Genomic DNA, 16,654 nt, shown 5'->3' with positions numbered 1-16,654 from the left:
TGCGCCGCCCTATGGGACTCCCAATCACGGCCGGTTGTGACACAGCCTAGAATCGAACCGGGGTCTGTAGTGACACCTCTAGAACTGAGATGCAGTGCCTCTCAGGAGCCCGAGAGACAGGAAGGTCAAGACAGAAAGAATGGTGGCAGGTTTCAACAAGATACTGAGTAAAGGGTCTGAATACTTATGTAAATAAAGGTATTTCTGTTTTTAATTTGTAATATATTTGCAAAATTGTCTAAAACTATTTTTGCTTTGTCATTATGGGGTATTGTGTGTAGATTGTTGAGGGGGGAAAAAACTATTTAATACATTTTAGAATAAGGCTGTAACGTTACAAAATGTGAAAAAAGTAATGGGGTCTGAATACTTTCTGAATGCACTGTGCAACTCCTACACACAAGCACACACGTACATAACCACACACACACACACACACACACACACACACACACACACCCACACACACACACACACACACACACACACACACACACACACACACACACACACCCACACACACACACACACACACACACACACACACACACACACACACACACACACACACACACACACATATAGTCACCATTGCTGTTCTATTAAATAGTATTGATTCAACGGTGTGACCAAGACGCTATCCACTCTACATTGGTAAATAAGGTCATAGTTGACATGGCACAATCATATTCTATACTGTATATCATATTGTGTACATACTAGTTTATTACTAATCATATTCTATACTGTATATCATATTGTGTACATACTAGTTTATTACTAATCATATTCTATACTGTATATCATATTGTGTACATACTAGTTTATTACTGTGTACCAATCATATTCTATACTGTACATCATATTGTGTACAGTTGAAGTCGGAAGTTTGCATACACCTTAGCCAAATACATTTAAACTCAGTTTTTCACAATTCCTGACATTTAATCCTTGTAAAAAGTCCCTGTCTTAGGGGTCAGTTAGCATCACCACTTGGTTTTAAGAAAGTGAAATGTCAGAATAATAGTAGAGAGAATGATTTATTTCAGCTTTTATTTCTTTTATTCTTTCATCACATTCCCAGTGGGTCAGAAGTTTACATACACAATTAGTATTTGGTAGCATTGCCTTTAAATTGTTTAACTTGGGTCAAACGTTTCAGGTAGCCTTCCACAAGCTTCCCACAATAAGTTGGTAGAATTTTGGCCCATTCCTCCTGACAGAGCTGGTGTAACTGGGTCAGGTTTGTAGGCCTCCTTGCTCGCACCCGCTTTTTCAGTTCTGCCCACAAATTCTATAGGATTGAGGTCAGGGCTTTGTGTTGACCACTCCAATACCTTGACTTTGTTGTCCTTAAGCCATTTTGCCACTACTTTGGAAGTATGCTTGGGGTCATTGTCCATTTGGAAGACCCATTGGCGACCAAGCTTTAACTTCCTGACTGATGTCTTGAGATGTTGCTTCAATATATCCACATAATTTTCGTTCCTCATGATGCCATCTATTTTGTGAAGTACACCAGTCCCTCCTGCAGCAAAGCATCCCCACAAGATGATGCTGCCTCCCCCGTGTTTCACGGTTGGGATGTGTTCTTCGGCTTGCAAGCCTCCCCCTTTTTCCTCCAAACATAACGATGGTCATTATGGCCAAACAGTTCTATTTTTGTTTCATCAGACCAGAGGACATTTCTCCAAAAAGTACGATCTTTGTCCCCATATGCATTTGCAAACCTTAGTCTGGCTTTTTTATGGCGGTTTTGGAGCATTGGCTTCTTCCTTGCTGAGCGGCCTTTCAGGTTATGTCGATATAGGACTCGTTTTACTGTAGATATAGATACTTCTACCTGTTTCCTCCAGCATCTTCACAAGGTCCTTTGCTGTTGTTCTGGGATTCATTTGCACCTCTCGCACCAAATTATGTTCATCTCTAGGAGACAGAAGGCATCTCCTTCCTGAGCGGTATGATGGCTGCGTGGTCCCATGGTGTTTATACATGAGTACTATTGTTTGTACAGATGAACGTGGTACCTTCAGGCGTTTGGATGAACCAGACTTGTGGAGTTCTCCAATTATTTTTCTGAGGTCTTGGCATATTTCTTTTGATTTTCCCATGATGAGGCACTGAGTTTGAAGGTAGGCCTTGAAATACATCCACAGGTACACCTCCAGTTGACGCAAATGATGTCAATTAGCCTATTGGAAGCTTCTAAAGTCATGACATCATTTTCTGGAATTTTCCAAGCTGTTTAAAGGCACAGTCAACTTAGTGTATGTAAACTTCTGACCCACTGGAAATGTGATACAGTGAATTATAAGTGAAATAATCTGTCTGTAAACAATTGTTGGAAGAATTACTTGTGTCATGCACAAAGTAGATGTCCTAACCGACTTGCCAAAACTATAGTTTGTTAACAAGAAATTTGTGGAGTGGTTTGAAAAACGAGTTTTAATGACTCCAACCTAAGTGCATGTGAACTTCCGACTTCAACTGTGTGTACATACCTACCTCCATTACCTCGTACCCACATTATCTCAGTACTGGTACACAGTAAATAGCCATGTTATCATTACTCAGTACTGGTACCCCTGTATATAGCCATGTTATCATTACTCAGTACTGGTACCCCTGTATATAACCATGTTATCATTACTCAGTACTGGTACCCCTGTATATAGCCATGTTATCATTACTCAGTACTGGTACCCCTGTATATAACCATGTTATCATTACTCAGTACAGGTACCCCTGTATATAGCCATGTTATCATTACTCAGTACTGGTACCCCTGTATATAGCCATGTTATCATTACTCAGTACTGGTACCCCTGTATATAACCATGTTATCATAACTCAGTACTGGTACCCCTGTATATAGCCATGTTATCATTACTCAGTACTGGTACCCCTGTATATAGCCATGTTATCATTACTCAGTACAGGTACCCCTGTATATAGCCATGTTATCATTACTCAGTACTGGTACCCCTGTATATAACCATGTTATCATTACTCGTTGTGTATTAATTATCACCTGTTTTACTACTCTATTATTTTCTTTCTCTCTGTATTGTTGGGAACGGTCCATCAGTCAGCATTTCACTGTTAGTCTATAATGTTGTTTCTCTCTGTATTGTTGGGAACGGCCCATCAGTCAGCATTTCACTGTTAGTCTATAATGTTGTTTCTCTCTGTATTGTTGGGAACGGTCCATCAGTCAGCATTTCACTGTTAGTCTATAATGTTGTTTCTCTCTGTATTGTTGGGAACGGTCCATCAGTCAGCATTTCCCTGTTAGTCTATAATGTTGTTTCTCTCTGTATTGTTGGGAACGGCCCATCAGTCAGCATTTGACTGTTAGTCTATAATGTTGTTTCTCTCTGTATTGTTGGGAACGGTCCATCAGTCAGCATTTCCCTGTTAGTCTATAATGTTGTTTCTCTCTGTATTGTTGGGAACGGCCCATCAGTCAGCATTTCACTGTTAGTCTATAATGTTGTTTCTCTCTGTATTGTTGGGAACGGTCCATCAGTCAGCATTTCACTGTTAGTCTATAATGTTGTTTCTCTCTGTATTGTTGGGAACGGTCCATCAGTCAGCATTTCACTGTTAGTCCACACCTTTTGTTATGAAGCATGTGACAAAATCAATTTCCTTAGAAATTATATTAATATTAAGCACATAGTTTCATATTTATCTTATTTATTTTATTCTGTATCTAAATGGCATTATTTTTCTTCTCACAGTTATGAAGGATCATGGGAACTCAGAGAGCTGCTGTGTGTATCTATTTAATGAAGGATCATGGGAACTCAGAGAGCTGCTGTGTGTATCTATTTAATGAAGGATCATGGGAACTCAGAGAGCTGCTGTGTGTATCTATTTAATGAAGGATCATGGGAACTCAGAGAGCTGCTGTGTGTATCTATTTAATGAAGGATCATGGGAACTCAGAGGACTGCTGTGTGTATCTATTTTATGAAGGATCATGGGAACTCAGAGGACTGCTGTGTGTATCTATTTAATGAAGGATCATGGGAACTCAGAGGACTGCTGTGTGTATCTATTTAATGAAGGATCATGGGAACTCAGAGGACTGCTGTGTGTATCTATTTAATGAAGGATCATGGGAACTCAGAGGACTGCTGTGTGTATCTATTTAATCTGTAAATAGCCCATCCAACTACCTCATCCCCATACTGTTATTTTTTCTTTTCTCCTTTGCACCCCAGTATCTCTAATTGCACATTCATCTTCTGCACATCTATCACTCCAGTCTCTATCCAGTGTTGAATTGCTAAATTGTAATTATTTCGCCACTATGGCCTATTTATTGCCTTACCTCCCTTATCTTACCTCATTTGTACACAATGTATATAGACTTTTTTCTACTGTATTATTGACTGTATGTTTTGTTTAGTCCATGTGTAACTGTGTTTGTGTCGCACTGCTATGCTTTATAAAGGCCAGGTCGCAGTTGTAAATGAGAACTTGTTCTCAACTAGCCTACCTGGTTAAATAATGGTGAAATAAAAAATAAATAAATAAAATCTTTATCTATATCTAAATAGCATCACATACTAACTCTTTACATTATACCTTACGACAGCCTCGATTTAGTCTCATGTAGAAAAATTGAAATCATGTTTTTTTTTTTTTACATTAGATAAAAGTAGAGACTCGTAGCTATAAAATGGTATATCATACACTGCATTTGAGGAACAATGGGAAACTTATTCTGCTTTCAAAGTTAATAAACTTGTAACTCCACTTTTGAGAAACTGGTCTTTGAATGTTCTGGGAAACCTACTTGAGAGCTCTCCTTTGTCTACACCCATTCAGCATCATTCACACCCTCTTAAGCCTTAGCCCCACCCATCTCTTTAAGGATTTGCATGTGAGGCCATGTGCTAAACAGAGTGAGTAAGGTAGTGGATTCACATGTGAGGCCATGTGCTAAACAGAGTGAGTAAGGTAGTGGATTCACATGTGAGGCCATGTGCTAAACAGAGTGAGTAACGTAGTGAATTCACATGTGAGGCCATATGCTAAACAGAGTGAGTAATGTAGTGGATTCACATGTGAGGCCATGTGCTAAACAGCGTGAGTAAGGTAGTTGATTCACATGTGAGGCCATGTGCTAAACAGAGTGAGTAAGGTAGTGGATTCACATATGAGGCCATGTGCTAAACAGAGTGAGTAAGGTAGTGGATTCACATGTGAGGCCATGTGCTAAACAGCGTGAGTAAGGTAGTGGATTCACATGTGAGGCCATGTGCTAAACAGCATGAGTAAAGTTAATTTCTCTACCATAGTCGTCTCCAACGTTGTTTTAGAGAATGTGTCAGTACGTCCGACCAGGCCTCACAACCGCAGACCACGTGTAACCACGCCAACCCAGGACCTCCACATCCGGCTTCTTCACCTGCGGGATCGTCTGACCCCAGCCACCCGGATAGCTGATAAAACTGAGGAGTATTTCTGTCTGTAATAAAGCCTTTTTGTGGGGGAAAACGTGTTCTGATTAGGTTGGCCTGGCTCCCCTGTGGGTGGCTGTGCACCTGCCCGCTCATGTGAAATACAAAGATATAAGGGCCTAATGAAATAATTTCAATTGACTGATTTCGTTATATGAACTGTAACTCAGTAAAATCGTTTACATTGTTGTATTTTGCATTTATATTTTTTGTTCAGTATAGGTTCAATGTTAGCTAACTAGCTAACATTACACTATAACTAGCAATGCAAATGGGTTTCTGAGATACAAATAATATAACCACACAGATCATTTCACGTAACGTTATCTAGTGAATCAGCTAGCTAACTTTTGTTAGCTAGCTAACAGTAAGCTTTAACTTGCAATGAAAATAACTTTCTGACAACATTTGAAAGGTATAATATCTGATAATGTAGCTAGACTTTTAGCCCAAAACATGAATGAACGCTTCACAGCAGTGTGTCTTTTCCGTTTGGTCTGTAGCTAGCTACAGCTTGTTTGGCACGTTGTGTTCAAGTCACTCCGATTCACACTGACCAGTGTGCAGAAAGTAGTCCATCACAACTTTTTCCCCACTGATCTTTGTCGATATTGCCTATGTGGCTCAGTTGGTAGAGCATGGTGTTTGCAACGCCAGCATGGTGTTTGCAATGCCAGGGTTGTGGGTTCGATTCCCACGGGGGACCAGTACGGGAAGAAAAAAGATGTATGAAATGTATGCATTCACTACTGTAAGTCGCTCTGGATAAGAGCATCTGCTAAATGACTAAAATGTAATATTCAGGCCATGTTGTTGAGAGTAATGTGTGTGTGCTGTTCTCCTATTTTCTCCCCCAACCCTTAATCCTACACGTGGGATAGCTAATTAAACTAGGCTGTGACACCGTTAGTCACACAACAAACATATCCTACACACAGCAGGAAATGTGATCAGGATCACTAATAAACTGTAGAAAACAGAAGCAGAATGTCACTGTCTATATTTGTTCTATGCTCCTTATGTCAGCTCAACACACACAAACCGTACACACGTTGTATAGTACAGGGACACACACACACACAGTTTCAAACGCTTCAGGGCTTGTTCCCATTTCCCTAGAGGGCTACGAGACTCATGGTACATTAAACACACACATTTAGGCCCAGTGGAGATGTTGCCATGGCTGTCATAAAGCCCCTGAGCTGAGAGAGTGAACGATGTAGCAATCATTGCTTTGCTTCCTCTCTCTGTTTGTTATTGGTGTTGTCTTCTCATTGCTTTGCTTCCTCTATCTGTTTGTTAATAGTGTTGTCTTCGCATTGCTTTGCTTCCTCTATCTGTTTGTTAATAGTGTTGTCTTCTCATTGCTTTGCTTCCTCTCTCTGTTTGTTAATAATGTTGTCTTCTCATTGTGTTGCTTCCTCTATCTGTTTGTTAATAGTGTTGTCTTCTCATTGTGTTGCTTCCTCTCTCTGTTTGTTAATAGTGTTGTCTTCTCATTGCTTTGCTTCCTCTATCTGTTTGTTAATAGTGTTGTCTTCTCATTGTGTTGCTTCCTCTATCTGTTTGTTAATAGATTCCCCATTTTGATCATGTTACAACCTGATTTTACAACCCAATTTTCAGGCTACCCAAGACGGAACGTCTACGTTACAGAGACAACAGAGGGGGGATCCTGGCGAAGGGAGAACCGACCACCTCTTTCCTCCGTTCTATTGGCTAATGTACAGCCACTTGATAATAAAATGGATGACCTCCGATTGCCGATTTGCTCCCAATGGGACTCTCGTTACTGCATTAAACTATGCTTTTCTGAAAAATGACTTTCCAACTCGATGGATTCTCCATTCACTGAGCGGACAGGACAGTGGAGTCAGGGAAATTGAGAGGGGGAGGGGTTTGCCTCTATATCAACAGCAAATGATGCGCTGACTTCGAGTGAAGTGTAAGTCTCGACCCATTATTCACTTATCTTGGACCCTTCTACCTCCAAAATGAGTTTTTGTCTGCTCTCTTGACTTTTGTATACATTCCATAACAAAAATAACAAGCTGGCACTTAACGGACTTAACACCACCCTTTGCCTTGATGACAGCTTTGCACACGCTTCGCATTCTCTCAACCAGCTTCACCTGGAATGCTTTTCCAACAGTCTTGAAGGAGTTCCCACATATGCTGAGCACTTGTTGGCTGCTTTTCCTTCACTCTGCGGTCCAAGTCATCCCAAACCATCTCAATTGGGTTGAGGTCAGGTTATTGTGGAGGCCAGGTCATCTGATGCAGCACTCCATCACTCTCCTTCTTGGTCAAATAGCCCTTACACAGCCTGGAGGTGTGTTTGGAGTCATTGTCCTGTTGAAAAACAAATGATAGTCCCAAAAAGTACAAAACAGATGGGATGGCATATTGCTGCAGAATGCTGTGGCAGCCACACTGGTTAAAAGTGTGACTTGAATTCTAAATAAATCACAGACAGTGTCACAAGCAAAGCACCCCACACCATCACACCTCCTCCTCCATGCTTCACGGTGGGAACCATACATGCGGAGATCATCCATTGAACTACTCTGTGTCTCACAAAGACATGGAGGTTGGAACCAAAAATCGCAAATATTGACTCATCAGACCAAAGGACAGATTTCCACCGGTCTAAGGTCCATTGCTCATGTTTCTTGGTCCAATCAAGTCTCTTCTTCTTATTGGTGTCCTTTAGTAGTGGTTTCTTTGCAGCAATTCGACCCTGGTTGCCTGATTCACACAGTCTCCTCTGAACAGTTGATGTTGAGATGTGTCTGTTACTTGAACTGTGTGAAGCATTTATTTGTGCTGCAATTTCTGAGGCTGGTAACTCTAATGAACTTATCCTCTGCAACAGAGGTAACTCTGGGTCTTCCTTTCCTGTGGTGGTCCTCAGTTTCATCATAGCGCTTGATGGGTTTTGCAACTGCACTTGAAGAAACTTTAAAAGTTATAGAAATGTTCCGTATTGACTGACCTTCATGTCTTAAATTAATGATGGACTGTCGTTTCTCTTTGCTTATTTGAGCTGTTCTTGCCATAATCAGGACTTGGTTTTTTACCAAATAGGGCTATCTTCTGTATACCAGCCCTACCTTGTCACAACACAACTGATTGGCTCAAACGCATTAAGAAAAGAAATTCCACAAATTAACTTTTAACAAGGCACACTTGTTAATTGAAATGCATTCCAGGTGACTACCTCATGAAGCTGGTTGAGAGAATACCAAGAGTTTGCAAAGCTGTCATCAAGGCAAAGGGTCGATACTTTGAAGAATCTCAAATATAAAATATATTAAGATTTGTTAAACACTTTTTTTTGGTTACTGCATGATTCCATATGTGTTATATCATAGTTTTGATGTCTTCACTATTATTCTACAATGTAGAAAATAGTAAAAATAAAGAAAAACCTTGGAATGAGTAGGTGTGTCCAAACCTTTGATTGGTACTGTACATCGGCGACGTTGTCACCACAGTGAAGGTTCGCTGCTTCCCAAATCAAAAGGACCAACCACTGAGGTTGGAGCTAAACCACAGGATAGGGCTACCACACACAGGGCTATCCAGACAACCCTGAGGCTGTGACAAGAAGTATAAGATGTCCCGCTATGCAGAGTCATCAAACGAGCAAAAGGACAGTATAGGAACAATGTGGAATCATATTACACAGGCTTCCGACGCCCGCTGCACGTGGCAGAGGTTACAGTCCATTACGGATTACAAAGGAAGACCCAGCTGGGATCTGCCCAACGATGCCTCTTTACCAGACAAACACATTTTTTTTTATTTTAATGCTTCGACTGACCCAGAGGATGATTGGTGATTTCCCTCTCAGAGACCCACGTTAATAAACGTAACACTAGCAAGGCACCCCGGGCCAGATGGTATTCCAGAGTGCATTCTCAGAGCATGCGCAGAACAGCTGGCAGGCATATACACTGTCATTTTCAAACTCTCTTTGTCCCAGTCTGTAATCCCTGCATGTTTTTAAGATGTCCACCATCATTCCTGTCCCCAAGAACTCTTAAGGCTTCATGCCACAATAACTACCACCCTGTAGCACTTGCATCTGTAATCAGGCAGTGATTTGAGAGGCTGGTTATGGCAACACATTAACTCCACCGTCCCAGACAGCCTAGACCCACTCCAATTTTCATACCACCTCAACAGATTCATAGACAACGCAATCTCAACTGCTCTCCAAACTGCCCTCACCCACCTAGATAAGAGGAATACCTATGTTTGAACGCTGTTCATTGACTACAGCTCAGCGTTCAACAATACTGTGCCCTCCAAGCTCATCATCAAGCTAAGGACTCTGGGACTGAACACCTCCCTCTGCAACTGGTCCTGGACGTCCTGGCGGGCCAAACCCAGGTGGTGAGAGTTAAGCCATGCTGACCGTCAACACGGGGGCCCCACAGGGTTGTGTGATTAGTCCCCTCCTGTGACCCTTGTTCACCGTGGCCTCCAACACCATCATGAAGTTTGCTGACGACACGTCGGTGGTACAGCTTCTATCCCCAAGCTAGGTGACTACTAAATAGCTAACAAAAGGATACACTGACTATCTGACTTCACCGTTGTATTTGTTATTTCTTGCACTGTCTCTATGCACAGAACTCTACACAATCACACTGACACACTCGTTTAATTTGCTCACACACACACATTGTATACTGACTCTACACACACGCACACACTCACATACATACATACATACATACATACATACATACATACATACATACATACATACATACATACACACATACATACATACATACATACATACATACATACATACATATATATATACATACATACATACATACATACATACATACATTCATCATATCAGCTGCTGCTACTCTGTTTATTATATATCCTAATGCCTAGTCAACTTACCCCTATACATATCTACCTCCATCACTCCAGTATCCCTGTACATTGTTAATATGGTACTGACCCTGTATATAGTCACCTTACCCCTATACATATCTACCTCCATCACTCCAGTATCCCTGTACATTGTTAATATGGTACTGACCCTGTATATAGTCACCTTACCCCTATACATATCTACCTCCATCACTCCAGTATCCCTGCACATTGTTAATGTGGTACTGGAACTGACCCTGTATATAGTATGGTATTAACTGACCCTGTCTATTTACATTTACATTTTAGTCATTTAGCAGACTCTCTTATCCAGAGCAACTTACAGTAGTGAAAGCATACATTTCATTAAAAAAAATCTGTATATATATAGTATGGTATTAACTGACCCTGTAAATAGTATTAACTGACCCTGTATATAGTATGGTATTAACTGTATATAGTATGGTATTAACTGTATATAGTATGGTATTAACTGTATATAGAATGGTATTAACTAACTGTATATAGTATGGTATTAACTGTATATAGTATGGTATTAACTGTATATAGTATGGTATTAACTGACCCTGTATATAGTATGGTATTAACTGTATATAGTATGGTATTAACTGACCCTGTATATAGTATGGTATTAACTGTATATAGTATGGTATTAACTGGTATTAACTGTATATAGTATGGTATTAACTGATCCTGTATATAGTATGGTATTAACTGACCCTGTATATAGTATGGTATTGACTACTGACTTCTTATTTCTTATGTTTTATTTGTGGTGTGTTTTTGTTTTATCTTGTTATTGTTAATACTACATTTATATAGATTACTGCACTGTTGGGTTTAGAGCAAGAACGTCAATTCACCGCACTTGTGCACGTGACATAAAAACTTTCAAACACACACACACACACACACACACACACACACACACACACACACACACACACACACACACACACACACACACACACACACACATACACACACACACACACACACACACACACACACACACACACACACACACACACACACTGTTCTTCCCATGCACCCGCTCTAGGGGCTCAACCTAGAACAGTTTGTACGGAGAGAGAAAGAGAGAGAGAGAGAGAGAGAGAGAGAGAGAGAGAGAGAGAGAGAGAGAGAGAGAGAGAGAGAGAGAAGCACAGAGAGAGAGAGAGAGAGAGAGAGAGAGAGAGAGAGAGAGAGAGAAAGAGAGCGAGAGAGAGAGAGAGAGAGAGAGAGAGAGAAAGAGAGGAGAGGACACCATTCAAGTCAATGCAGGCGTCTTTGTATATACAGTGAGGGAAAAAAGTATTTGATCCCCTGCTGATTTTGTACGTTTGCCCACTGACAAAGAAATGATCAGTCTATAATTTTAATGTTAGGTTTATTTGAACAGTGAGAGACAGAATAACAACAAAAAGATCCTGAAAAACGCATGTCAAAAATGTTATAAATTGATTTGCATTTTAATGAGGGAAATAAGTATTTGACCCCCTCTCAATCAGAAAGATTTCTGGCTCCCAGGTGTCTTTTATACAGGTAACGAGCTGAGATTAGGAGCACACTCTTAAAGGGAGTGCTCCTAACCGCAGCTTGTTACCTGTATAAAAGACACCTGTCCACAGAAGCAATCAATCAATCAGATTCCAAACTCTCCACCATGGCCAAGACCAAAGAGCTCTCCAAGGATGTCAAGGACAAGATTGTAGACCTACACAAGGCTGGAATGGGCTACAAGACCATCACCAAGCAGCTTGGTGAGAAGGTGACAACAGTTGGTGCGATTATTCGCAAATGGAAGAAACACAAAAGAACTGTCAATCTCCCTCGGCCTGGGGCTTCATGCAAGATCTCACCTCGTGGAGTTGCAATGATCATGAGAACGGTGAGGAATCAGCACAGAACTACACGGGAGGATCTTGTCAATGATCTCAAGGCAGCTGGGACCATAGTCACCAAGAAAACAATTGGTAACACAATACGCCGTGAAGGACTGAAATCCTGCAGCGCCCGCAAGGTCCCCCTGCTCAAGAAAGCACATTTACATGCCCGTCTGAAGTTTGCCGATGAACATCTGAATGATTCCGAGGACAACTGGGTGAAAGTGTTGTGGTCAGATGAGACCAAAATGGAGCTCTTTGGCATCAACTCAACTCGCCGTGTTTGGAGGAGGAGGAATGCTGCCTATGACCCCAAGAACATCATCTCCACCGTCAAACATGGAAGTGGAAACATTATGCTTTGGGGGTGTTTTTCTGCTAAAGGGACAAGACAACTTCACTGCATCAAAGGGACGATGGACGGGGCCATGTACCGTCAAATCTTGGGTGAGAACCTCCTTCCCTCAGCCAGGGCATTGAAAATGGGTCCTGGATGTGTATTCCAGCATGACAATGACCCAAAACACACGGCCAAGGCAACAAAGGAGTGGCTCAAGAAAAAGCATGTTAAGGTCCTGGAGTGGCCTAGCCAGTCTCCAGACCTTAATCCCATAGAAAATCTGTGGAGGGAGCTGAAGGTTCGAGTTGCCAAACGTCAGCCTCGAAACCTTAATGACTTGGAGAAGATCTGCAAAGAGGAGTGGGACAAAATCCCTCCTGTGATGTGTGCAAACCTGGTGGCCAACTACAAGAAACGTCTGACCTCTGTGATTGCCACCAAGGGTTTTGCCACCAAGTACTAAGTCATGTTTTACAGAGGGGTCAAATACTAATTTCCCTCATTAAAATGCAAATCATTTTATAACATTTTTGACATGTGTTTTTCTGGATTTTTTGTTGTTGTTATTCTGTCTCTCACTGTTCAAATAAACCTACCATTAAAATTATAGACTGATCATTTCTTTGTCAGTGGGCAAACGTACAAAATCAGCAGGGAATCAAATACTTTTTTCCCCCACTGTAGCTGCCTGTATAACGACATTCATATAACAACCTTCAAAGTACACAAATCCTATTATGCAGTTGATCATGTTCACTGGGTCGGACCGGAAAGGTTCCTGGAAACCGATTAAAACGGAGGTTGACTCATAGGTTCCCAGTCCATCGTGTCCACCCCCGTACCCAGCGTTTTGGATAGACATATGACTGGCTGTAATCTATAGTCTCTAGCCATAACACTTAGTTATGCCATATGACTGGCTGTAATCTATAGTCTCTGGCCATATGACTGGCTGTAATCTATAGTCTCTGGCCATATGACTGGCTGTAATCTATAGTCTCTAGCCATATGGACATAACTAGCCATCTGGACATAACACTTAGTTATGATATATGACTGGCTGTAATCTATAGTCTCTGGCCATAACACTTAGTTATGACATATGACTGGCTGTAATCTATAGTCTCTAGCCATAACACTTAGTTATGATATATGACTGGCTGTAATCTATAGTCTCTAGCCATATCACTTAGTTATGACATATGACTGGCTGTAATCTATAGTCTCTGGCCATAACACTTAGTTATGACATATGACTGGCTGTAATCTATAGTCTCTAGCCATAACACTTAGTTATGATATATGACTGGCTGGCTGTAATCTATAGTCTCTAGCCATATCACTTAGTTATGACATATGACTGGCTGGCTGTAATCTATAGTCTCTAGCCATAACACTTAGTTATGACATATGACTGGCTGTAATCTATAGTCTCTGACCATATGACTGGCTGTAATCTATAGTCTCTAGCCATATGACTGGCTGTAATCTATAGTCTCTAGCCATAACACTTAGTTATGATATATGACTGGCTGTAATCTATAGTCTCTAGCCATAACACTTAGTTATGATATATGACTGGCTGGCTGTAATCTATAGTCTCTAGCCATAACACTTAGTTATGATATATGACTGACTGGCTGTAATCTATAGTCTCTAGCCATAACACTTAGTTATGCCATATGACTAGCTGTAATCTATAGTCTCCAGCCATAACACTTAGTTATGACATATGACTGGCTGTAAACTATAGTCTCTAGCCATATCACTTAGTTATGCCATATGACTGGCTGTAATCTATAGTCTCTAGCCATATCACTTAGTTATGATATATGACTGGCTGGCTGTAATCTATAGTCTCTAGCCATATCACTTAGTTATGATATATGACTGGCTGTCTGTAATCTATAGTCTCTAGCCATATCACTTAGTTATGCCATATGACTGGCTGTAATCTATAGTCTCTAGCCATATCACTTAGTTATGACATATGACTGGCTGTAATCTATAGTCTCTGGCCATATCACTTAGTTATGCCATATGACTGGCTGTAATCTATAGTCTCTAGCCATATCACTTAGTTATGCCATATGACTGGCTGTAATCTATAGTCTCTAGCCATATCACTTAGTTATGCCATATGACTGGCTGTAATCTATAGTCTCTAGCCATATCACTTAGTTATGCCATATGACTGGCTGTAATCTATAGTCTCTAGCCATATCACTTAGTTATGACATATGACTGGCTGGCTGTAATCTATAGTCTCTAGCCATAACACTTAGTTATGATATATGACTGGCTGTAATCTATAGTCTCTAGCCATAACACTTAGTTATGACATATGACTGGCTGTAATCTATAGTCTCTGACCATATGACTGGCTGTAATCTATAGTCTCTAGCCATATGACTGGCTGTAATCTATAGTCTCTAGCCATAACACTTAGTTATGATATATGACTGGCTGTAATCTATAGTCTCTAGCCATAACACTTAGTTATGATATATGACTGGCTGTCTGTAATCTATAGTCTCTAGCCATATCACTTAGTTATGCCATATGACTGGCTGTAATCTATAGTCTCTAGCCATATCACTTAGTTATGACATATGACTGGCTGTAATCTATAGTCTCTGCCATATCACTTAGTTATGCCATATGACTGGCTGTAATCTATAGTCTCTAGCCATATCACTTAGTTATGCCATATGACTGGCTGTAATCTATAGTCTCTAGCCATATCACTTAGTTATGACATATGACTGGCTGTAATCTATAGTCTCTAGCCATATCACTTAGTTATGCCATATGACTGGCTGTAATCTATAGTCTCTAGCCATATCACTTAGTTATGACATATGACTGGCTGTAATCTATAGTCTCTGGCCATATCACTTAGTTATGACATATGACTGGCTGTAATCTATAGTCTCTAGCCATAACACTTAGTTATGATATATGACTGGCTGTAATCTATAGTCTCTGACCATAACACTTAGTTATGATATATGACTGGCTGTAATCTATAGTCTCTGACCATATCACTTAGTTATGACATATGACTGGCTGTAATCTATAGTCTCTGACCATAACACTTAGTTATGATATATGACTGGCTGTAACAACCTATAGTCAATGTTACTATTTGATTTACCTTTGGATTCACAATCCGCGCAGAATTTGTTCTCCTCGAGTGATAGTAGCGAGGTAAGGACAGCTTGATATCTGTCAATGTCTTTCACCGATTTACCGGTCATCATCATCATCCTCTCTCTCTTTTCCTCTGCCTCTAACACCTTTCCCGACACCCGCCGCTGTCGTCCTAATATCAAGATACCAGTCGATGGAATAGCCTGATTCAGATAAACTCCGTTGGTATAATAAAAACCAGACAACAGGAAAATAAAATACAAAACAACGCCCGTCCTTTTTTTATCTTCTTCAAAAGAAGGAAGCGATTTGTTTTTCCACGCAGGTTAAGGAACAATCCCTCAAGTCGAAGCTACTAGTAGCCAGTTAGCTTGCAGCAATGCATGAGTATTGGGGCTGGCAAGACAGGTTGTAACCTATTTGCACTCGTATTCTTTAGTCGAAAAAATGTATGTTTGGAAGTAAAATATCCCACAAAATCTGAATATTTTCTGTCGCCCTCTTGTGTAAAAGTTAAGCGCAGCAAAGCGATTTAGCTACACGAATTTTTACACGCATCAGTGTCAAGTACTCTCTCTCGTCTCTTTATTGTGCCAACAAGAAAAGGCAATAAGTCATTTAAGAAAACAAATACAAAAATATGTTTAAAAAAATAATAATAGACCAATGCTGAAAAAATACTATGATGACAGTGGTATGTTGAGAATATTAGGCTGTAGAGAGAAACCTTTTCTACCTGTTTCAGCAAAAGTGGGTTGGTAAATACTCAGTAGGGTCTCTACTAACCAAATATGCGTAGTGGGTTGGGGGGGTCGTACATATCCAGCAACACTTCGTCGTCACATGCGCCGAATACAACAAGTGTAGACTTTACCGTG

At 40.6% G+C, this 16,654-nt stretch overlaps 1 protein-coding gene across 1 annotated transcript in view; it reads right to left on the bottom strand.

The window, feature by feature from the left end:
• The window catches only part of smap2 (small ArfGAP2), a gene marked incomplete in the record, with an annotated part of 26,987 nt that extends 10,610 nt beyond the window's left edge, over positions 1 to 16,377 (bottom strand). The window contains 1 exon segment of the mRNA XM_029736233.1: positions 15,781 to 16,377. Within this exon segment, the coding sequence (XP_029592093.1) occupies positions 15,781 to 15,892 (112 nt within the window).
• Positions 16,378 to 16,654: the final 277 nt, after the last annotated feature.

Source organism: Salmo trutta, chromosome 36, assembly GCF_901001165.1.
Source record: "Salmo trutta chromosome 36, fSalTru1.1, whole genome shotgun sequence".
Classification (NCBI taxonomy): domain Eukaryota; kingdom Metazoa; phylum Chordata; class Actinopteri; order Salmoniformes; family Salmonidae; genus Salmo; species Salmo trutta.
The sequence above is the reverse complement of the archived record's forward strand: the minus strand, read 5'-3'. Positions and strand labels throughout refer to the sequence as shown.